The sequence below is a fragment of the Narcine bancroftii genome, chromosome 13 (genome assembly GCF_036971445.1).
Source record: "Narcine bancroftii isolate sNarBan1 chromosome 13, sNarBan1.hap1, whole genome shotgun sequence".
NCBI classification, from domain to species: Eukaryota; Metazoa; Chordata; class Chondrichthyes; order Torpediniformes; family Narcinidae; genus Narcine; species Narcine bancroftii.
The window spans coordinates 58806498-58831236 of NC_091481.1; the positions used below are offsets into that span (position 1 = coordinate 58806498).

General features: G+C 43.3%; 2 protein-coding genes across 5 annotated transcripts in view; one reads left to right on the forward strand and one right to left on the reverse strand.

Annotated features, from left to right (window-relative positions):
• ap2a1 (adaptor related protein complex 2 subunit alpha 1) overlaps window positions 1-5837 on the forward strand; it is a 110291-nt gene extending 104454 nt beyond the window's left edge. For 3 of the 4 annotated variants that reach the window (XM_069908534.1, XM_069908536.1, XM_069908537.1), the window contains 2 exons: window positions 2427-2561; window positions 3665-5837. In XM_069908534.1, the coding sequence (XP_069764635.1) occupies window positions 2427-2561; window positions 3665-3742 (213 nt within the window). In that variant the 3' untranslated portion in view covers window positions 3743-5837. The remainder of the gene's footprint in view (window positions 1-2426; window positions 2562-3664) is intronic. The other variant, XM_069908535.1, reaches the window with a different exon arrangement.
• Window positions 1-24739, reverse strand: part of fuz (fuzzy planar cell polarity protein) — an 85820-nt gene that overhangs the window by 18011 nt on the left and 43070 nt on the right. The window lies entirely within an intron of this gene.

Here is a 24739-nt window from a genome sequence, read left to right on the forward strand (position 1 = left end):
ACAATTTCTTTTGTCTGTGTTGGTAGTTTGATGCCTGATTCTATTTTCATGGACAAAGGTGTTAGTGAGGCAAAGCCACATAATGCAAAGTAAAGACCGACGTAACTCTCTCAAGGTTGCCGCGCAGGTTGATGGGGTAGTTAAAGATGGGATGCTGCCCTTCGTTTGTTGGGGGGATCGAGTTAAGAGTCGTGGGGTAATGCTTTAGCTCTCTATAACTCTGGTTAGTGTTCAGTTCTGGTCGCCTCATTACAGGAAGGATGGAAAAGGTGCAGAGGAGATGTACCAGGATGCTGCCTGGATTGGAGAGCGTGACTCATGAGGCAAGGTTAACAGAGCTAGGGCTTTTCTTGTTGGAGTGCAGAAAGATGAGAGTGACTTAATAGAGGTCTACACGATTGAGAAGCATCGATAAGGTGGAGAGCAAGCATCCTTTTCCTGGGTGAGTGCAGCAAGCACCAGTGGACATCTATACATTATGAAGGAAGGCGTCAAGGGTAATTCTTTTTGTATATACCCACACTCCTGTTCGGCTCCGAATCATGGGTCCTCTACCGGCACCACCTACGGCTCCTAGAACGCTTCCACCAGCGTTGTCTCTGCTCCATCCTCAACATCCATTGGAGCGCTTACACCCCTAACGTCGAAGTACTCGAGATGGCAGAGGTCGACAGCATCGAGTCCACGCTGCTGAAGATCCAGCTGCGCTGGATGGGTCACGTCTCCAGAATGGAGGACCATCGCCTTCCCAAGATCGTGTTATATGGCGAGCTCTCCACTGGCCACCGTGACAGAGGTGCACCAAAGAAAAGGTACAAGGACTGCCTAAAGAAATCTCTTGGTGCCTGCCACATTGACCACCGCCAGTGGGCTGATAACGCCTCAAACCGTGCATCTTGGCGCCTCACAGTTTGGCGGGCAGCAACCTCCTTTGAAGAAGACCGCAGAGCCCACCTCACTGACAAAAGGCAAAGGAGGAAAAACCCAACCCCAACCAACCAATTTTCCCTTGCAACCGCTGCAATCGTGTCTGCCTGTCCCGCATCGGACTTGTCAGCCACAAACGAGCCTGCAGCTGACGTGGACTTTTTACCCCCTCCATAAATCTTCGTCCGCGAAGCCAAGCCAAAGATACCAAGAGTAGTCGGCACTTGGAATGCATTTCCAGAGTGGTGGTGGAGGCTGATGCAATAGGGACTTTTAAAAGACTCTTAGACAGGCACATGGCTGCAAGGAAAATAGAGACTTATGGGTGTGAGATAGGGAAGGTTTTGTTTATTCAGTAGGTTTTTATTGGTTGGCACGTCATGGGCCTCTATGGGGCTGTAATGTTCTGTGTGTTGTGCTCTCATACCACTCTTAAAACACTCCCACCTTCCAGCCTTGTTGTTGCTGGTAGAATGTCCCAGCAAGGTCTATTTTTGTTTTATTTCACTGGACAACAATTTTTTTTCAAAAAGTTTGCTTCCTGAAAACAAAAATTAGGGATTATGATGGACAACCTCAAGCTGAACACAAAGATAATTTCAGATTTTCTGTATCATGTAGGAAGTTGGAGAAACAGTAAATGAACTTCTATTGAATTGAGCCTGTTTAATCGCATAATGACGTTGACAAATTGCGTTAGTTCAACTGACCTAAAAAAGTTTTGCCGCTGATTTTTGTTTGTACTCAGCATCTGATGCATCCTACATCAGTGTCAAACAGTCGGCCGGCACTGATGGATTCCAGTTGCCCTGATACTGCTTTTCCACGGTCGCTATGTCCTGGTGAAACCTTTCACTGTGTTCGCCACTGACGGCACCGGGATCAGCCGGGAGGAAGTCCAAGAGTGAATGCAGAAAATGAATTTTCAATGGGTTTGTATGCTTGAAGTAGACTTAAAATAAGTTGCATCTAAATAAGCAGCACATGATGGAAATTTTTAAGGTGATTTTCGTGATCAGCTGAAAAATCCATAAATAAACCCAAAAGTATTCAGAAAGCAAAAATCTTCTTTGCCCAGTTACCAAACAGAAGCTACCTCAAACACAAGTAGTTAAATAAGAAAGTCTGCTGATGCTTGGGGTCACATAATGTGCTGGAGAAAGTCAGAAGGTCACGCAGCCCTTCGACGGGAAGAAGAAAATAAAACAGGTAGACGCTTGAATAAAAGGTGGGAGGAGGAGGGGGAAGGGGGTCGACCACAGAGAAGTGGTGTTGGTTGCTGTTTACTTCCTGTGAATGCTGCATGACCCGCGTTTTTCCTGCATATTTGAGCATTGCATCAGACACAAAGCAAATGGGAGCCTTGTGCCCACTTGAAGGGGGAGGGGTTTGGTGAAGGAATATGGCCTGAATACCTGTGGTACTGTTGTGGCAGCAGGCGATCAGTGAGATTCCCCGGGAATGTGCACTCAAGTTTGTTCTGTTTTCCCTTCCCGCAGTTGATAGGCTTTGGCACTGCCCTGCTGCAGGATGTGGACCCCAATCGTGATAACTTTGTTGGAGCAGGAATCGTTCACACAAAATCCATCCAGGTTGGGTGTTTGTTGCGGCTGGAACCCAACAGTCAGGCTCAGGTTGGTGACATTTAACCTTGCGATACGACGAGCTTTCGAACGGTGTGCCTGGGACATTTCAACTTTACCGTGTTTGAGCGTGTGAGCTTGCTGACCGACATCTGAGCACACGCAGGCACTCGGACTTGATTGGCAGGCAACCTGGTGACCTCTCGTAAAAATACAGAAATGCTGGTGGAACTCAGCAGGTCCGACAGATTCCATAGGAGGCAGTTATATTTTTACCGTGTACGTGCGCTGCGAGACCAGCTCAGTTCCTCCAGCATTTGTGTTTTTATGACCATCACAGTGTCTGCAGACTTGCATGTTTCACTCTGTTGGTCTCCAGTGGTGGAGGGGGTTGAGGGGGGGCCTTCAGTGTGTCTTGGCCCTTATCTTGGTGTGCAGTGGAGGTGGGGGCCAATGGGAGAACATTGAAAAGAGTAGGGAGAAAAATGAGGCAACTCTATTATTGGATTTCAGGGGGTGTGAGGAGGGTGGGTTTCAGGTGGTGTGGGAAGATCGGGGGTGCAGGGAGGGTGGGTTTCATAGGGTGATGGAAGGGTGGGTTGCAGGATGGATTTTGTGGGGCGAGAAATGTGGGATTCAGGGGGTGCAGGGGAGGGTGGGTTTTGGGGGTGCTGGGAGTTCAGGAGGTGCAGATTCATGGGGTGTTGGAGAGGGTGGGTTTCAGGGGGTGCGAGGAGGGTGGGTTTCAGGGGATGGGGTGAGATTTGGGGGGAGGGGAGGGGGCTGGAGGGATGGAAGGTTCCGATATGCATGTTGCTCATTATCCTTAGATATTTTTTAAAAATCCAATGCCAGCCAATTAACCTGAAACCCAGGTAAGTTTTGAAGGGTGGGAGGAAACCAGGAAACCCACGCAGACACGGGGAGAGTGTACTGACTCCTTACAGTGTCGGATTCGAACGCCGGTCACTGCCGCTGTAACTGCGTTGCGCTAACAGCTGCATTAATCCTCTCACCCTTCTGCCTGTACTTGGTGGGGTTAGTCTGACTGACTACCTTTGTCCTCTTCCCATGGGGTCAGGAGATGCTGGTTGGAAATGTTTTTGCCCTCTCTGTAATCTCACATTTCTCTGTCTCTCTCCCTGCACCAACAGATGTATCGTCTCACACTACGCACAAGCAAGGAGACTGTGTCAAAGCGACTATGTGGATTGCTGTCTCAACAGTTCTAAAGTCTCCTACATGTAATCGATCTCTTACACTATCCTGTGCGGTATGTGCGTCTGAGTGTGTGTGTGTGTGTGTGTGTGCGCGTGTGTGTGTGTGTGTGTGTTTGGCGCGTGTGTGCGTGTACGAGTGCATGAAGGTTGTAGATCCCTGCCACGTCCAGTGAAATCTTCAATATCATGTGTCGTCCTTTTAACTACAGTATATGTTTACGTGATTGTTCCGTGGAGGTTTGCCTTCTGTTGCTATTGTGGAGAGATTGGGAATCTTCTTTGGTAAACGAGGCATCAAACAGGTGATCAGGGCTGGCACTGGGTTGCAGTGAAGTCGACACTATTCCTGACATCACTACTTCCTGAGGTGGAGTTTGACAAGGGGCATTGAATGATTATAATTCCTTCCTGCAATGTCAGATGACCGCAAATTCTTTCTTTTTATTTTGGAGGGGAGCAGAGGGGTTCTTCCCTCCCCCACAGTTGGGCCAGTACACACACCACGTGGTGGTGAAAGCCTGTGTAATTCAGGAAGCGTTCAGGGACAACAGGTTGGTCCTTTCCTTCAGAATCGAGAGCTGGGGAAAGGGGACGATCCGTGTACCTCTCTCAAAGTGCTTTGCAGATGCCTTGCAAAGGAGGTAACCGACTGCCCCCTTCAGTTGTGTGACCTGACATGAGATCTAGACGGGATGTTGGAGAATGCCTATTGTGTGATGAGCTGTTCTCCAGTCAGAAGCTACTGTCGTCAGAGGTGGCGAGTGGGAGAGGGAAGGACATTGAGCAAAACTGCGTGTGGAAGACACACAATGTCTCACCTTTACACGCTCTGCAGATCTCAAAAGGGGATGATGCCCGAATACCAAAAGACTTGATATCCCATCTCATTGTTAATCAATATAGTTTTCTTATATTAAAAAAATGTATGAAGTAATTGTAAAATGTATCTGTATATAACTCTTTCTTAGAGCTGGATAGAAATACCTGTACGACCAAGTTACTCTCTGGTCTCTGATGTTAAAATAGCTGTTTAAATGTCACCATTAAAAGTTAAAGGGTGGGCACTTTTTTATTTTGACCTTTGGCATAAGGTTTTGTTGTACATGCGCAAAGACTGGAACTCCCTGAAAATGTTCCCTCCCCATCTTGCCTGTGAAACCATGCACAATCTGCTGGTCGTCTTTGAAAGCCGCGTGCTCTGTGCAACCACTGACCCGCTCTCCCCCTCCCTGCCCCCCTCCCTGCCCCAATTCTGCACACTCTTGCACCTTTCGTCTCTCTCTCTCAGACCGGCAGCCAGCATGAGTTATACGCTGCTGCAGACAAGCGCTTAAATTTTGTGGGAACAAAATGTGGCACTGGACTCAATTTCACCCCCCCCCCCCCCCCCCCAGCCTGTTTTCACTACGAGTGAAGGATTATTTCCTATTTCAGAGCCGTCAAGATCGGTGCCAATGAATTGGGCTGCTTGGCACAACCTCTGCCTTGTGGCACTCCGATTCCCATTTCGGCCGCAGCGGATGAAGGACGTCTAATTTCAAGCCCTTATCAGGGGGAGGTGGGTCAGGAAGGCAAAATGCAATTTGAGCAGTTCTGCCTTTGAATGGTTAAATGTCTAACTTTACTCCTCCTGCTCTTTTTCCTTCGTGTTTTGGAGAACATCTTGTGCCTTTTAGGATTGGCTCACTTGTTAATCCCCTGCCTCCACATCTTTTAACCTGCTACTTCAGTGGCATCTTGTAAATGGCAAGCAAACTTGTACTGTGTGTTCACTAGATTAGCCATATAACCTCTCTGCTACTAAAAAGGATCCCATCTGCCTAATGCCTGTACATAAAATTAAGTCGAGCAACTGGATAACCTGGCAATGGGGCTTCTTAGTGGCGCTGTACGAAATGGAGAAATCTTGTTGCTTTGAAGATAGATTTCTAACAATAGGACTAGTGCGCTCATGTGTGGGGTGGGGGGGGGTGGGGGAGACCATGTTGAATCTACATTGTCAAGTGCTTTGGACCAATAACTAATGGAGTTGCTGTGACCTCAAACAAATGCTTGTCAAATTGTAATCTGCAAGGAAAATACAAGAGAACAAAGGATGTGAATAAAATCCCAGCCTTTGTCATTTCTGTGAAATATGCACTACACACCAGGCTCTCAACTTGCTTTGTAAGTCATTCTGAAAACCAGCAAAGGGTTGTGAATGTAATGCCTCCCCCGTAACAGAAACCTTGCTTTTATAAGCGTTTTAGATGTGGGGGATGGTGGAAGAACATCTGACAAACTTGCCTTCTCTGTTGGCAAGTACAAGTCAAGTACCCCGTATCTGAAGATTCAAAAACCAAATTTTTTTTTTTAAGCGCCCACATGACATCACAGATTGGAAAAAAAATTCACCATCCGACTTACCTATGTGGGAATCTGATGCTCTGTTGGCGCCAGTTTGGTAACAACAGCTCTATGGTACAAAACAAAATCTTTGCTTCTGGCCGGGAAGCTGGGTCCAAGTCTTCAGTGTCGTCTGCAGCTGGAGTCGGCAATGGTGACTCCATTCTCAACGTCAGGGGCGGTGCCGTCCGCATCAAAGAAGTCGCTTTGGGCTCCCGGGCAGGAGCGGGGGCCGTAGATAGGAACTCGTGGCGGTGGGGAGATGGTCTTTTGTAAGCAGAAATCCATGGTTTTTTTTTGGGTAGGTACTAAACATTATTTCATGTGAATTTTCCACTTGTGGCATCATGTCGGTGCTCAAAAAGCCTGTCGTTTGTTTGTTGTTTAACTGCTGATCGAGGTATTCTGATGAGATGCTACTTAGTTCCATTGTTCCAAAAACTGAAAATTGCCTGGTCCCAAGCATTTCAGATACGGGGTACTCAACCTGTATTCTGTCCAATCTGCCTGCCTTCCTTCCAAGCTCCTGAATTGTCCAATCGTCCACTGTCAATGGTCCTTTTCCTGATGATCTTGTCATGGAAACAAAATTGAAGTTGACCATTCTAGTTCTACACTTTCTGCAGACAGAAGCTGTGAGGTAGCTGTGGGCCTCAGAATGGTGGTGTGACTGCACAAGGTCACTTTTGAGCCATCACACTGGACAACAAAGATTTTGCTTCCTGAATACTTTTGGGTGGATTTTATGGGTTTTGGGCTACTGATCACGAAAATCATAAAATTTTCCTATCATGTACTGTTTTTTTTAAAGATGTAACCTCTTATGATTTCCTGTCATATTCTAATACAAAGCATTTCAACCCTACAAAACCATGAACTGGAACATGTCGTTGAAAATTCATTTTCTGCCTTTGCACTTGGACGTCTTCCCAGCTGATCTTGGTGCAGTCAGTGACGAACACGGTGAAAGGTTTCACCAGAACACTGGGACCATGGAAAAGCGGTATCCGGGCAACTGGAATCCATCAGTTCCAGCCGACTATTGTTGGACATAATGAGAGGCATCAGATGCTGAGTACAAACAAAAATCAGCGGCAAAACATTTTTAGGTCCGTTGAACTAATGCAATGTGACACATCATTAAGAAATTAAACATTCTCGATTCAATAAAAGTTAATTGAATGTTTCTCCAACTTCCTATGTGATTCAGCAAATCTGAAGTTATCTTTGTTCAGCTTGAAGTTGTCTATCATAATTCCCAATTTTTTTTTCAGGAAGCAAACATTTTTTGGGTGGGGGGGGGGGATTTGTTGTGCAATGTGGGTAAACAACCATTTGGTTTTAATCAATCGCCCCCATCTCATTCCAATCCAAACGTCATCTGACTTGTGAGTTCTGAATGCCGGGTGGATCTGCTGCTGTCTCGGAGCTCCTGAGATCTGGTTCGAATTTGACCTCTAGCACTGTCTACGTGGAGTATGTATTCTCCAGTTTCCTCCCAAAAGATAAATAAATTGGTCACTGTAAAAAGAAAAGGTGACAGGAAAGCAAATAGAGGGATGGGATTGAGGTTGAGGTCCAGCTTTGACTTGATGGACAAATTGGGCTCCTCCGTGTCATCAGGAAATAAGAGCAAAAGGGGCTCTGAGTTCTCCACCACACAGGGTGTGGCTGATGCACCAGGCACAATCGATCCTTACGCACAGGGTGGATTCAAATATGGGGCCAGTCTTAGCACAGCTCAATAGAGCTTGTTCTAGTCTGTCAAGAAACAAATGATGGAGTGCAATCATTATGAAAGCAGTTGGCCATTAGTGCTGTTCTACTGGAATTGGATTCTGATTGATGCCACCTCAACTTGATCTGCCTGCCATGATCTTCCTCAAGACACTTAGGAGGAAATCTTCCCACCCCCACCATTTTGATAATAAGAAAATTATATACCTGTGTCATAGTCAAATTTTGTGGACCAATTTTTAGGGGGCTGCCTACTACTTCTGCGTCGTTTGAAGCATCGGACGTTCCGTCTGGGACTGGGTGGTAAGTCCGTGTTCAGGGTGCCGAGCGCTCGGATCGGCAGGGACCTAAGTGAGAGCTTGCGATCGGAGCATTGGGAGCTCCAGTGGCTAGGCGGCCTGGGCCAAAAATGGAGGGGGGGTTGACTTTTACAAGGTATCGACGTTTACACAAGTGACCGGCTAAGTGATCTGCCCTCCCCAGGTGCCAAAGCAAGATTGTTAAGATGGAAAGGGAAGATGAGTCTCTTGCTCAGCTCCTTCAAACCAAAGGTGACAACATCTAAGCTCAGGGCCAGGAGTTGGCCATTCAGATCCTCACATGTGAGAGACTGGATGAGACCATGGTAGATGGACAATTCAACTCCATGTGTCCATTCTGGATTTCTACATCTTAACAAAAAGCTGGAACTTCTCAGTTTATCCTGCTGTATACACACAGCAATTCTGGGGCAAGAAATACCTCACCAGAAGAACTCCAAACAAGGTTAATGACCGCAGAACCACCACTGGTAGTGAGGTGCACTTGTGCTCTTCCCCTTCTAAATTTTTTTCCACTACTTCATCACTTCATTAACGTTAGATCATAGTGTAATAAACAAAGAATATTTAACACTTCCTCCGTAGATGTAATCATTGTGCTTGATATTTCAAGGGTCCACAACCTGTTGATAGCTTCTCCAAACCCACAAGCTCCAATCTTGTTCTGGGAATGGCATTCGCTGTTTAACACTAATTGGAAAGATATTGTATAATCCCCATCCAAATTAGTTGGAATATTTCAAGTTTTCCATGGATGTGTCGGTGGGTGCCTGCGAAATGTGGATGGGGGCATAGACGTAATTCATGAAGGGTCAACTCTCCATTTCCCTCCACAGGTGCCGCCTGATCTGAGTTCCTCCAGCAACAACTTTTTTGATCCAAATTCCAGCGTTAATATGTCTCTTGTGATTCAAGGGTATAATTTGAAAATTGTATTTCTAGCTTTACAGACTCGTATTAGCCAAGTGATTATAGGGGAACAATCCTCCCCTTACACAGATCATTATTTGCTGAGTCCTCCCTTTTTCCTCCTCCCTCCCCCTCCCCACTCCTTCACCCTCCCTCCCACTCAACCCAGGTAAAAACCTTAAAAAACAATTATTTAAAAAAATAATGCAAATACACGAGGGAAGAAAGAAAAAGGAGGGGGAGTCAGCATGATTTCCAAATGGTGGTCTCGTTCTCATTACTTCAGGGCTTGTGAGATTCTATTGTGAAAGGCCCTGGGAAGGCTGATTCAAGGGTATAATTCAGTGCCTACTTCAATATTGCAGATTTTGTCCTTTTAATATTTCTATTATTCTCACACTTGTGCATATTTATTGCTGAGCACCAGCTTTAGCAAGCGGAGGTAATTATACTGGCATTTCCATTTTAAATGTGAACATGGGGAATTTATGTCAGTGTGGTGGTTAGCACGACGCTCTTACACTGTCAACCACCCAGGGTTGAATCTGGCACTGTAAGGAGTTCGTACATTCTCCTCATGTCTGCGTGGATTTCCCCCAGGTTTCCTCCCACCCTCCAAAATTGTCAGGAGGTTGTCGGTTAATTGGGCAGCATGGGTTTGTAGGCCAAAAGGGCCTGTTAGCGTGCTGTATGTCTAAATTTTTTTTAAAAATTGAAATAGGATGCAATTCAGTGCTCATTTGAAGATTGTTTTTGTTTACAGAATTTCCATAGTTTCAGTTTATTGCCAACTTTTGCACCCCAGAGTACCCTTTTAATATTCCACCTTTATGCCAGGATCCCATCTGGAATTGGTTGAAGTGGAAGCTGTCTACCTAATTGTAGTCGTCACTGAATGAATTTCCAGTTGACCCTGTCACATCTCATGATTTTCCAATGGGAAAATGGTCTTTGATGCACAGTGGCTATTCCAACCAAACTATTTGGTTGAAAGCCAAGCTCTTTGGCTTGTCAATTGGTTCGAGGCACCCAGATATACAGGTCAAAGGTGTCAGGGTCCAAGCATTGATTGTCAGATGGGGCTTTCATCTGTGACTCTGGGAAGGCGACCCTTTCTGATAATCGTGCAGCAATTTCTGCAGCCATTTGGTCAATGAAGTCGTTGTTGGGGAGAAACAAAACCTGGTGGCATTCGCTGAAAGATGAAGCAATTGGCAGCTCCAGAAACCTTATCCAGGATAAATCAATGCCTTCAGGATATTTTACAGAAGGAATTGTCCATATTAATTCCACCTATTTATGGAAATCTTTTGCATTTTCTGCTTGGAATGGGGAAAACAATGGGTCTCAACCAAGGTGGTCCAGATATTCTACATGCAGTATCTCCTAAATAGAATAATACCTAGTGTCGCCGAAAATGTTCTCCCAGAATCACAGTGCAGCTTTCGCGCAAACAGAGGAACTACTGACATGGTCTTTGCCCTCAGACAGCTCCAAGAAAAGTGCAGAGAACAAAACAAAGGACTCTACATCACCTTTGTTGACCTCACCAAAGCCTTTGACACCGTGAGCAGGAAAGGGCTTTGGCAAATACTAGAGCGCATCGGATGCCCCCCAAAGTTCCTCAACATGGTTATCCAACTGCACGAAAACCAACAAGGTCGGGTCAGATACAGCAATGAGCTCTCCGAACCCTTCTCCATTAACAATGGCGTGAAGCAAGGCTGCGTTCTCGCACCAACCCTCTTTTCAATCTTCTTCAGCACAATGCTGAACCAAGCCATGAAAGACCTCAACAATGAAGACGCTGTTTACATCCGATACCGCACGGATGGCAGTCTCTTCAATCTGAGGCGCCTGCAAGCTCACACCAAGACACAAGACAAACTTGTCTGTGAACTACTCTTTGCAGACGATGCCGCCTTAGTTGCCCATTCAGAGCCAGCTCTTCAGCGCTTGACGTCCTGTTTTGCAGAAACTGCCAAAATGTTTGGCCTGGAAGTCAGCCTGAAGAAAACTGAGGTCCTCCATCAGCCAGCTCCCCACCATGACTACCAGCCCCCCCACATCTCCATCGGGCACACAAAACTCAAAACGGTCAACCAGTTTACCTATCTCGGCTGCACCATTTCATCAGATGCAAGGATCGACAACGAGATAGACAACAGACTCGCCAAGGCAAATAGCGCCCTTGGAAGACTACACAAAAGAGTCTGGAAAAACAACCAACTGAAAAACCTCACAAAGATAAGCGTATACAGAGCCGTTGTCATACCCACACTCCTGTTCAGCTCCGAATCATGGGTCCTCTACCGGCATCACCTACGGCTCCTAGAATGCTTCCACCAGCGTTGTCTCCGCTCCATCCTCAACATTCATTGGAGCGACTTCATCCCTAACATCGAAGTACTCGAGATGGCAGAGGCCGACAGCATTGAATCCACACTGCTGAAGATCCAACTGCGCTGGGTAGGTCACGTCTCCAGAATGGAGGACCATCGCCTTCCCAAGATCGTGTTATATGGCAGGTTCTCCACTGGCCACCGTGACAGAGGTGCACCAAAGAAGAGGTACAAGGACTGCCTAAAGAAATCTCTTGGTGCCTGCCACATTGACCACCGCCAGTGGGCTGATATCGCCTCAAACCGTGCATCTTGGCGCCTCACAGTTCGGCGGGCAGCAACCTCCTTTGAAGAAGACCGCAGAGCCCACCTCACTGACACAAAAGACAAAGGAGGAAAAACCCAACACCCAACCCCAACCAACCAATTTTCCCCTGCAACCGTGTCTGCCTGTCCCGCATCGGACTTGTCAGCCACAAACGAGCCTGCAGCTGATGTGGACATTTACCCCCTCCATAAATCTTCGTCCGCGAAGCCAAGCCAAAAGAAAGAGAAAAAAAAACCATAGAACATTACACCACAGAAAACAAGCCCTTCTGCCCTTCTTGTATATGTAAAACTTTTCTAACGAGTCCTGCACCCAGTTCTCATCCCTCCATATCACTCCCATCATGTTCCTGTGTTGTATTTTTCCTGAATGTGTAAATTGAGCCAGTGTTCACCCCTTCAGCTCGCAGCTCGTTCTACATTCCCACTAATCTCTGAAGTTCCCATGAAAATTTTCCCCTTTCACTCTTAACGCACGACCCCTGGTTTATATCTCACCTAATCTCATTGGGGGAAAAGCCGACTTGCGTTTACTCTGACAGTCAAATCTCCCCTCGTTCTCTACACTCCGGGGAATAAAATCCCAATCTGTTTAACCTTTCCCTGTAACTCAGCTAAAGGCCTGGCAACATCCTAGTAAATCTTCGCACTCTCTATTTTATGCATAGCTTTCTTGTACTTGGGTGACTAAAACTGCACGCAATACTTTCAATTTCACTTCACCAATGTCTTTTCCCCAATGACCCCACTCCACCTTCCCATTTAGTCTGAGCCTTTCTACCATTTTAGGTGGGTAATAAATGAACATTTTGCATTCCCATTGAAATAGATGGCTTAAATAGCTTGATCTCCTCTTGTTTAATTGACCATCTATAATCAACCTCTAAGAGGGTGGGATGCTGCCTTCTTCCACCACTACCGTACTTGCTGTAGGAATTGAGTTCTCAGATTTTGGCCAGCGGGGTGACGTATGTCCAAGTCAGGATGGGATGTGGCTTACAAGGTGACTTCGAAGAGATGGTTTTTCCCCACACCTTGATGAGGGGCTCAAGCCCAAAACATTGGTTATGTATCTTTATCTTTGCTCTATACACTGCTCCAGTGTTGTGTTTTTACTCCGTGATGCAGTCCCCATGCTTTTGTTGCCTTTGCCCTTCGAGCTGCTTGAGGTGGTTTGGCCACACATGGTGTAATAAAGTTTGGTGAGTTGCGCTGGTACAAACTGTGCTACTGATGTTGAATGGACAGGGGAGCCAATCCATCACGTTGCCATGTCCTGGCTGGGATGGAGCTTCCTGAGTATCGTTTTTTAAAATTTTTTTATTTTTCACACTATAAACCACATTGATCAAGATACATACATTTTCCCTCTTGAACATATACAGTGTCGTTTTCTCCTCCTCCCCTCCCTCCCTCCCTACCTCCCCTCCCATTCATTTAAAGTTCAGAAAATAGGATACATTAAACCCATCAAACAATGTTGTCACTCAATAAAAACAAACAAGAAATTCCACTGAATCAGTTCTTTTAATTCTCTTCTCCTTCTGTCATTTTAGGTGGTAGATGTCCCCGGTAGGTTTTCTCTATTATGTTTCATGTATGCCTCCCATATTTGTTCAAATATTGTAATATTATTTCTTAAATTATATGTTATTTTTTCTAATGGAATACATTTATTCATTTCTATATACCATTGCTGTATTCTCAAGTTATCTTCTAATTTCCAGGCTGACATAATACATTTTTTTGCTACAGCTAGGGCTATCCTAACGAATCTTTTTTGTGCACCATCCAAATAGAGTCCAAATTCTTCGTTTTTTATGTTACTTAGGAGGAAGATCTCTGGGTTTTTTTGGTATATTCCTTTTTGTGATTTTTATCTAATATCTGGTTTGGATCTTCCCAAAATTTTTTCACTTTCTCACAAGTCCATATTGCATGAAATGTTGTTCCCATTTCCTTTTTACAGCGAAAACATCTGTCAGATACTGTTGGGTCCCATTTATTTAACTTTTGAGGTGTAATATATAGCCTGTGTATCCAGTTATATTGTATCATACGTAACCTCGTTTTATTGTATTTCTCATAGTTCCTGAGCATAACTTCTCCCATGTTTCCTTCTTTATCTTTATGTTTAGATCTTGTTCCCATTTTTGTTTAGTTTTACCATTTGTTTCCTCATTCTCCTTTTCTTGTAGTTTAATATACATGTTTGTTACAAATTTTTCGATTATCATTGTATCTGTAATCACATATTCAAAATTACTTCTCTCTGGTAACCTCAGACTGCTTCCCAATTTATCCTTCAAGTAGAATTTCAGTTGGTAGTATGCCAACACTGTATCGTGAGTTATATTATATTTATCCTTCATTTGTTCAAAGGATAATAATTTATTTCCCGAAAAGCAATTTTCTATTCTTTTGATCCCTTTTTTCTCCCATTCTTTAAAGGAAAGGTTATCTATTGTAAAAGGGATTAGCTGATTTTGCGTCAGTATTAGTTTTGGTAGTTGGTAATTTGTTTTATTCCTTTCTACGTGAATCTTCTTGCAAATATTGAGCAGATGATGTAATACTGGAGAATTCCTACGTTGTACCAATTTTTCATCCCATTCATATAATATATGTTCAGGCATCTTCTCCCCTATTTTATCTAGTTCTAATCTAGTCCAATCTGGCTTTTCCCTTGTTTGATAAAAATCTGATAGGTATCTTAATTGTGCGGCTCTATAATAATTTTTAAAGTTTGGCAGTTGTAAGCCTCCTTGTTTATACCATTCTGTTAATTTATCTAGTGCTATCCTCGGTTTCCCCCCTTTCCATAAGAATTTCCTTATTGTTTTTTTTAACTCCTTGATGAATTTCTCTGTCAAGTGTATTGGCAATGCCTGAAATAGGTATTGTATCCTTGGAAAAATGTTCATTTTAATACAGTTTATCCTTCCTATTAGTGTTAGTTGTAAGTCTTTCCAATGCTCTAAGTCGTCCTGTATTTTTTTCATTAGTGGATAATAATTGAGTTTATATAGAAGGCCAAGGTTTTTATTTATTTGTATACCTAGGTATCGCATTGCTTGCATTTGCCATCTGAATGGTGATTCTTTCTTAAATTTTGAGAAATCCGCATTATTCACTGCCATTGCTTCACTTTTATTTGCGTTAATCTTGTATCCCGACACTTCTCCATATTCCTTCAATTTCTTATGTAATTCTTTTATTGATATTTCTGGTTCTGTTAAGTATACTATAACATCATCTGGAAATAGACTGATTTTATATTCCTTCTCTTTTATTTTATTTTCTGTTCATATCAGTTCTGCTAGTGGTTCTATAGCTAATGTGAACATTGAGGGAGATAGTGGACATCCCTGCCTTGTTGATCTGCTTAAGTTAAATTGCTTTGATATATATCCATTTACTGTCACTTTCACCAATGGCCCCTTATATAATGCTTTAATCCAATTAATATATTTCTCTGGTAAGCTGAATTTTTGTAGTACTTTGAATAAATAATTCCATTCAACTCTGTCAAAGGCCTTCTCTGTGTCTAAAGCAACCGCTACTGTTGGAGCTTTATTTCCTTCTACTGCATGAATTAAGTTAATAAATTTACAAATATTGTCTGTTGTTCATCTTTTTTTTAATAAATCCAGTTTGGTCTAGATTTACTATTTTTTGGTACATAGTTGGCTAATCTGTTTGCTAATAGTTTAGCTATTATCTTATAATCTGTGTTAAGTAAAGATATTGGTCTATATGATGCTGGTGCGAGTGGATCTTGCCCTGTCTTTGGTATTACTGTAATTATTGCTGTTTTGCATGAATCTGGTAAGCTTTGTGTTTTATCAATCTGGTTGATTACTTCCAGGAGGGGAGGAATTAATAAATCTTTAAATGTTTTATAGAATTCTATTGGGAATCCATCCTCTCCTGGTGTTTTATTATTCGGTAGTTTTTTTTTATTATCTCTTGTATTTCTACTATTTCAAATGGTTCTGTTAATTTTGTTCCTCTGTTTGTAATTTCGATAGTTCAATTTTAGTTAAAAATTCATCTATTTTGTCTTCTTTCCCTTCGTTTTCAGTTTGGTATAATTGTTCGTAGAATTCTCTGAAGTTTTCATTAATCTCTGTTGGATTATATGTGATTTGTTTGTCTTTTTTCCTTGATGCCAATACCATTTTCTTAGCTTGTTCTGTCTTAAGCTGCCATGCTAGGATTTTGTGCGTTTTTTCCCCTAGTTCATAATATTTCTGTTTTGTCTTCATTATATTCTTCTCCACCTTATATGTTTGTAGTGCTTCATATTTTATTTTTTTATCTGCCAATTCTCTTCTTTTAGTTGTGTCTTCCTTCATTGTTAATTCTTTTTCTATATTTGCTATTTCCCTTTCCAACTGCTGTTTCCTGAATGTAGTCCTTCTTCATCTTGGTTACATAACTTATTATTTGCCCTCTGATGAACGCTTTCATTGCGTCCCATAGTATAAACTTATCTTTTACTGATTCCGTATTTATTTCAAAGTACATTTTAATTTGTCGTTCAATTGATTTCTTAAAATCCTGCCTTTTAAGTAGCATGGAGTTTAATCTCCATTTATGCATTCTTGGAGGGATGTCCTCAAACTCTATTGTCAATATCAGGGGTGAGTGGTCCGATAATAGTCTAGCTTTATATTCTGTTTTCCTAACTCTGTCTTGCATGCGAGCTGATAATAGGAATAGGTCTATTCTTGAGTATGTTTTATGTCTACCCAAATACAATGAATATTCCTTTTCCTTTGGGTGTTGTTTCCTCCATATATCCAAAAGTTGCATTTCTTGCATCGATTTAATTATAAATTTGGTTACTTTGTTCTTTCTGTTAATTTTTTTCCCAGTTTTATCCATGTTTGAATCCAAATTAAGGTTGAAATCCCCTCCTATTAGTATGTTCCCTTGCGTGTCTGCTATCTTCAAAAAAAAATCTTGCATAAATTTTTGATCTTCTTCGTTAGGTGAATATACATTGAGAAAATTCCAAAACTCCGAATATATCTGACATTTTATCATTACATATCTCCCTGCTGGATCTATTATTTCCTCTTCTATTTTAATTGGTACATTTTTACTGAATAATATAGCTACTCCTCTAGCTTTTGATTTATATGACGCTGCTGTTACATGTCCTATCCAATCTCTCTTTAATTTCTTGTGCTCCACTTCAGTTAAGTGTGTTTCTTGCATGAATGCTATATCATTTTTTTCTTTTTTCAATAAATTTAGCAGTTTCTTCCTTTTGATTTGGTTATGTATTCCATTAATATTTAAAGTCATATAGTTCAACATAGCCATTTCATACTTTGTTTATCTTTCCTTTCCATTTCCTCATCATCACCTTTCCTTCTTATCCATTTCTGCTTTCTTTTTTTGAACACTTTATAAGACAACATTTCTAAAACATAAAATATTTCCATTACTCTCCTATCTAAAATTTCTTTAACCGCATTATCCCCTCCCCTTCCTGAGTTGCCCTTTGTCCCTTGTCGGGCAACCACATCTCCCCTCTCCATTTGGATTTGCGAAATCACTCACAAACGTCAACTGATTTCGCAGTGACCATAGTTCTTCCCCACCCAGCCCCCCCTAGAAAAGATTTTAATTTTCATATACAACAAAGGTCACTCTCTTAATTCCCCCCATACTTCTGTTCTTCCCTTTCTTTCCCTTCTTATTTCTTACCTATATTCTATTTTTTTACACACACACACACACACATATATATATCTATATATCTACATACACACATACATATGATTTGTGGTCATTTTTGTTCTCGTTACATATCTTCCTCTCTCTGTCTGTTTTGTAGTTGTTCTGCAAATTTTCGTGCTTCCTCCGGATCCAAGAACAGTCTGTTTTGCTGCCCTGGAATAACTATTTTAAGTACCGCTGGGTACTTTAGCATAAATTTATATCCTTTTTTTCCATAGGATCGTTTTTGCTGCATTAAACTCCTTCCTCTTCTTCAGGAGTTCAAAACTTATATCTGGATAGAAAAAAATTTTTTGACCTTTGTATTCCAGTGGTTTTTTGTCTTCTCTTATTTTCTTCATTGCTTTCTCCAATATATTTTCTCTTGTTGTATATCTTAAGAATTTTACTAGAATGGATCTTGGTTTTTGTTGTGGTTGTGGTTTAGGGGCTAATGTTCTGTGTGCCCTTTCTATTTCCATTTCTTCCTGTAGTTCTGGTCTTCCTAGGACCCTGGGGATCCATTCTTTTATAAATTCTCTCATATTCTTGCCTTCTTCATCTTCCTTAAGGCCCACTATCTTTATATTGTTTCTTCTACTATAATTTTCCATTATATCTATCTTCTGAGCTAACAGCTCTTGTGTCTCTTTAACTTTTTTATCAGATTCTTCTAATTTCTTTTTTAAGTCCTCTACTTCCATTTCTACGGCTGTTTCTCGTTCTTCCACCTTGTCCACTCTTTTTCCTGTATCTGACATGATCATCTCTAATCTATTCATTTTTTCTTCTGTACTTTTTACTCTTTATTTCACTGAATTCTTGTGACTGCCATTCTTTTACTGATTCCATATATTCTTTAAAAAAAATTTCATTTTCTTGCCCTTCCCTTCATCTTCCATTTCTCTGTGTTCTTCCTCTTCTTTTGAGTCCACTCCAGGATCTGTGTCCTTTACCTCTGTCTCTTCTGGTTTTCTTGTTGGTTTGTTTGTTTTATTTTGTTGGGTATTTTTAGTCTTCTTATTTTTATTAGAAGTGTCTTGCTGCTGGTCTTCTTCCTCTGGGTTGGTCATCTGTGGTTTCTTTGATTTCTTATTTTTATTCTCTTTCTTGCTCTCGTTATTTTCTGTCTCTTCCTCTTGCTGTTTTGTTGTGACTGTCAATCTCAGCTGTGGAGATCGACTCCTCAGCTGGTCCCCCCTCCCGTCAGTGTTATTTTTGTCTTGCGCATCACGCATGCGCGAGGAGTCGCGCATGCGCGGTTGCGCACTTTTGCTTGGCTCCGTGAGCCATTTTTTTAGTCCCGAGTTCGGAACTTCAACTGACCTTAGGGAGCGGGCTTCTCTCTCCGCGGCGGGCCTCCTCGGACAGTTAAGGCCTTCACCTTCTTCTTCCGACGTCCTTTCTTCTTCTCTTCTTCCCGTTGCTTTTGACTTTTCTTTTTTCGCTGCCATTTTCTCCACACCTTTATTTTCACTTTATTTTGGTTTTTGTGTTTGTGCCTTCGTTTTTTTCACTGTCTTTATTTTACTTTTCTGGAGAGGGCTGGAGTTTCCCGACTGGCCACTACTCCATCACGTAACTCCTCCCCTTCCTGAGTATCGTTGACATTGCACTCATCCAGGCAAGTGAGTCATCCACACAAGAGGAAGACTGCCTTTTCCAGGAGAAGTAACAAATCCCTTCATTATGTACAGGTACAGGTACATGATCCTTTATCCGGAACCACTGGGGGACAGTGTGTTCCGAATTTTGGATTTTTCCGGATTTCGGAAAGCCCACCTGAATTGTGTTGCCTCCTACCCGACCGCGGTCCTTCTGCTGTTTCCCTCGGCCGCCTCCCCCGACCGCCAGTCCCCACTTGCCAGATTTTGGAACTTTCTGGATTTTAGATGTCTGGATAAAGGATCATGTACCTGTACCAGAGAAAAGAGTGAAACATGGAAGTCTTCAGATGCTGTGATTGTAGCAAAAACATACAGAAACGCTGGAAGAACTCGGCCAGTCTCACAGTGTCCATAGGAGGTAAAGATGTGTTACTGACGTTTCAGGCCTGAGCAAAAATATAGGAAGGCATCTGAATAAAGACTGGAGACAGAAAGAGGGAAGAATGAGTGGGGGAGGAGTCCAGACCAAAGGGTGTAAATTGGATATGATGAGAGAAAAGACGAGAATTGATTTTGGCTCTGTGAAAGGAGACAAAGGGAAAAGGAGAGGTTTGGGAAAGGTGACTTTGCTTCCATTAAAAAGATGTGGGCAATATCTAAGTATTGCTGTTGGTAACCCTCACTCAAACCCTAATCTCCATCTAATGTTGAACTGTGCCCACCAAAATGCTAGAGGAACTCAGCCGGTCTTTTCAGGAAGCAAAGATGTTTTGGGCCTGAGCCCTTCTTCAAGGAATAAGCAAAGAATATGGCTTATTCGGAGCAAACATTTCTATACACACTTCAAAATAAATAAAATAGTGCAAGACAAAGTGAGGTAGTATCTGGTTAATTGTTCATTCAGAGCCAGCCCTCATGCATCTAGAGTTCTTCCCCCACGTGAAAGTGGTTACTTTCCCCTGTGGCTTTGCATAAAATTGATTTTGATCAGGCATCTTCAATTTCAGACTAGCTGTAGCCACAATTCAAGCATGCGCACTTTTGGAGCCCCTGGAAGTTGAGTATTGCCCATACCTCAGCAGGACTCCAGTGTTCTGGGAGGGAAAACCGGATAAAATGGAGGACAGGGAATCAGTTGAACATATCGTCGTCCGATCCAGATATTGCCCAGTATTAAATGACAAAAGTTTAATTGAAGATGTGTACAATATTTAGACAGACTCAGATCAATCATCATGGTCAAATGTTTGTCTGTTTATTTTGCTGCAGTTGGATAACCTCTACACTGGGAATAGATGGGAGTCCATTCAGAATGAGTTGAATTGGGTTTGCTGCCTTGAAACCCCACGTTCCTTAATAGCTAACCCACTCTTCGCAAGTGGCCATCCTTCACAGTGAAGAGCTCTGCTCCGGCTTTGGAAAAGGACAGTTGGAATCGTGCAGGTCTATCAGTGACAGGGATCATTTCTCATTGCCAGAACCTGACCTTGACTGAATTGGTCCAAAAAAATAATTAATAGTACATTCCCTTGCACAGGAATGCAGTCTGGAGGGAGCAGGATGCTTAAGGAGAGTGCAGCCAGTGAAAGTGATGGTATCTTGGGGAAACGGTTCTCAAAATCTTTGGACAGCACAGTTATCATAGCGGTTAGTGGAACGCTGTTACAGCGCCAGCAATCGGGACAGGGGTTCGAGTTCCGTGTTGTCTCTATGTTAGCAGTTTGTACGTTCTCCCTGTGCCTGCGTGGGTTTTCCCCGGGGGATCCAGTTTCAACCCACCCTTCAAAATGTACCGGGGTTGTAGGTCAAATGGGCAGAATGAGCTTGTGGGCCAGAAGGGCCTGAAACTGTGCTGTATATCAAATTTTTTTTTAATTAAAAATGAAAATTTAGTGCAAAAATATGTCACCTTTCCATGGTCAATGAATCAATACAGAAAAAAATTGCAGGAATACTGTAAGAACTCAGTCAGTTAACATTTCCAAGGAAGGGAGTTTGACCTGAAATGCAGCTCAACTAGCTGAGTTCCTCATTTTTGTTTCAGATCTAAGCCTTGGGAGGTCTCTTCCCCCAACCCCATTACTGTTTAAAAGGAGACAGAATATGAGAGATGAATTAATATCACAGAAACAGGAGAGGCAACAATAATTCGGAGGGTCGGGGACTGTGATGGATGGAGACATGGTCACCCACGCCAAACGGCAAGGGCCCCGATGACAATGTTAAAATGCAGAACAATGAGTGTGTACTGGGGAAATGGTGTTCATTCTTTGTTGGACAGGGCTACCAACAGCAGGAGAAAAGCATGTGGTTAAAATGAAAATGAGGCTGCTTCAGTCACTCAATGCTCAGGACTGGAGGAGAATCACAAGGATCTGGTCATGTGGTGAGAACTAAAACCCACCGGTCTTCAGACACTGTGACTGAAGTGAAAACCCAATGCCAGAGAAATTTGGCTGATCAAACAGTGTACTTTATATAATAAAGATACATAACCAATGCTTCAGGATTGAGCCCATCAAGGTATGAACACAGGCAGGAGGCAAATGTTGGATAAGGGAGGGAGGACTCACTAGCAAATGGGGGGGGGGGGTGGGAATGGAGAGGGAATTGGGTGGAGAGCTGGAGGAAAGGAGACGGAGGTCCAGGGAAGGGAGGGAGAACAGGGATTAGGCTAGCAGAAAGTAGAGAAGACGACGTTATTGCTATCCAGTTGGAGAGGGCCCAGGCAGAAGGTTAGGTGATGCTCCAATTTATGGGTGGTTACGTGGAGAGACTGAATCTTGCATTGCTCTCTTTGGCGTGCTGAGCCAAGTTTAGTTTGGGTATGTATAGTCAAGAGGTAAGTCTGGAGGGCCTGCTTCTCTTTAGAGGTCGATAACTAAGCGGCACGGTGTGGGGGGGGGGGGGGGGGAGGGGGGAGGTGTCCATATACATTTAAGTTGAAAGGTTTGGAGAGTTGGAGAAAGATGTTTTATTTCAAGGGGTGGTGGAAGTCAGAATAAATTTAAAACATCACCGAGCAACAAAGAAGCCTGTAGAACAAGATCTAAGAACTGGGACTAACCTCAATAGTTCTGCTTATGACCAGCAGAGAGTTGGGCTGAATGTCCATTTGGCAGGTTCTCGGTAATATGGTTGTTTAATTTGTACATGGTGTAGAGGGAAAGTCATAAAGCTTAATGGTTGGACCCACACCTAGATTTGTCAGATGTCATTGAGTCAGAAATGACACACTGAGAGGTTCACATCGAAGGTGAATCAAGCCAGAGTTTCTGTCTAGCACTGCCCATTAACCACTGATTTATGGTCCCTAGCAGAAGACAGGAAAAGACACTTTTTCTAGATTTTCAAACCACTAGACTGGGCTTATTCCCCTTCGGAGGTTGTTCACAAGGACAATTTTGGGAATGAATGCATGAGGAGTGTTTGACAGCTGTATTTGTTGGACCTATGGTGGATGGATAGAGAGATATCATTAAAGCATTTCGAATGTTGAAAGGCATGGACAGAGACGACGTAGAAAGGTTGTTTCCCATGGTGGGAGAAGAGGACACAACTTCGGATTTGAAGGGCACCTGCATAGAACTGATATGCGAAGGAGTTTCTTCAGCCAAAGGGTGTGGCGAATGTTGCCACGGGTAGTTGTGGAGGTCAGGTCACTGGGTCTATATAAGGCAGGTTCTTGATTAGCCAGGGCAACAAAGGTCCCAGGGAGAAGGCTAGGCAATGGGGAAGAGTGAGAAAAATGGATCATTAAATGGCAGGGCAGACTCTGGGTCAAATAGCCAATTTATTTTTTGTTGCTTGTTTTATGGTCAAAGTTTTGATAAAGGTGTGCAATATCGGGACTAGTCTGGAGAGCAATGGAGGCATTTATCTTTGATTATGAATTAAAGACTCCAGGAGGATTTTTAGGAAGACTTTATTGTACAGACCTGCTCCTCTTGTGGAATATGGGTCACCAGGGAAGCCAACGATATCCCTGACTTTATCTGCGAGAAGTGCATCCAGCTGTAGCTCCTGACAAGCCGAATTAAGGAATTGGAGCTGGAGTTGGACGAACTCCGGATCATTCAGGAGGCAGAGGGGCTGATAGACAGGTGGTACAGGTGACTGGCAGGAGAAGGGTAGATGTGTGACGGGAAAGGGAACAGACGGGCAGTGCAGGGCACCCCGTGGCCATTCCCCACCATAACAAGTATACCATTTTAGGATACTATGGGGGGGGGTGGGGGGGAGGGAAACAACCGACCAAGGACAAGCCATGGTGATCAGGTCTCTAGTAAAGAGTCTGTCCAGTGGCTAAGAAGGAAAGGGAGGAGGAGGTGAGCTGTAGTGATAGGGGATTCCATAGTTAGGGGGACAAATGAAAGGTTCTGTGGAAGAGATTCAGGATTGTGGATGGTATGTTGCCTCCCCAGATATCTCAGATTGCGTTCACGGCATCCTCAGGAGGGAGGGTGAGTGACCAGATGTCGTGGTCCACATTGGGACTAATGACATGGGTAGGAAAGGTGAGGAGGTCCTGCAAGGAGACTTCAGGGAGTTAGGGGTTAGTTTAAGAACAGGACCTTCAGGGTAGTGATCTCAGGAGTGCTAATCGTGCTAGTGAGGAATAGGAGGATAATGCAGCTTAAGACGTGTTGCAAGAGGGAGGGCTTCAGGTTTTCAGATCATTGGGCTCTCTTGCAAGGAAGGCGGGATCTGTTCCGATGGGACCGTTTGCATCTGAACTGGAGGGGGACTTGTGGGAAGGTTTGCTACTGCTCCCTCACAGGTTTAAACTAGATTTGCAGGGGGAGGGAACCAGAAGGCCAGAGCAGATAGACGAGAGGAGGAGGGAAAAGATTATGTGAAAATTGCATGCACCGTTAGAGGTGAATAGGCTGTATGTGGTGGAAATTTTCTAAAGTGCATCTATTTCAATGCAAGGAGTGTTGTAGGAGAGGCACAGGGAATTATGACATTGCAGCCATTAGTGAAACTTAGTTGCAGGACTGGCAGCTCAAAGTTCTGGACTTTCGTTGCTTTAGATGTGACAGAATGGTGGGTGGCGGAGGGGGTGGGGGGGCATTGCTCGTCAGGGAAAATATTACAGCTTTGCTCAGATGAGCTGAGAAATGGGAAAAGTATGACTATACTTATGGGATTGTATTCTAGAATTGGAGAAAATCTGTAGAGACACAGCAGACGATTGCAGGAAACATAAGGTTATGACAGTAGGGGATTTAAATTTTCCACATATTGACTGTGAAAGGGCTGGATATCTGTCAAATGTGTTCAGGAAAGTTTTCTACATCAATAAATGATGGTACCAGCTTGAGAGAGTGCAATACTGGGTCTCCTATTAGGGAATGAGATGGGACAAGTGACAGAAGTATGTGTAGGGAAACATTGAGTCCAGTGATCAAAATGCCATTAATTTTGAATTTATTATGGAGAAGGATAGGTCTGAGCCTCTGGTTGAGATTCTATATTGGAGAAAGGCTAATTTTGAGGAAATGAGAAAGGATCTAGGGTGGGTGGATAGAGATAAGTTGTTTTCAGGCAAGGATGTGCCAGGTAAGTGGAGGACCTTCAAAGGTGACATTTTGAGAATACAGAGGTTGTATGTTCCTGTCAGTCGGGATTAGCAGCCATAGGGGG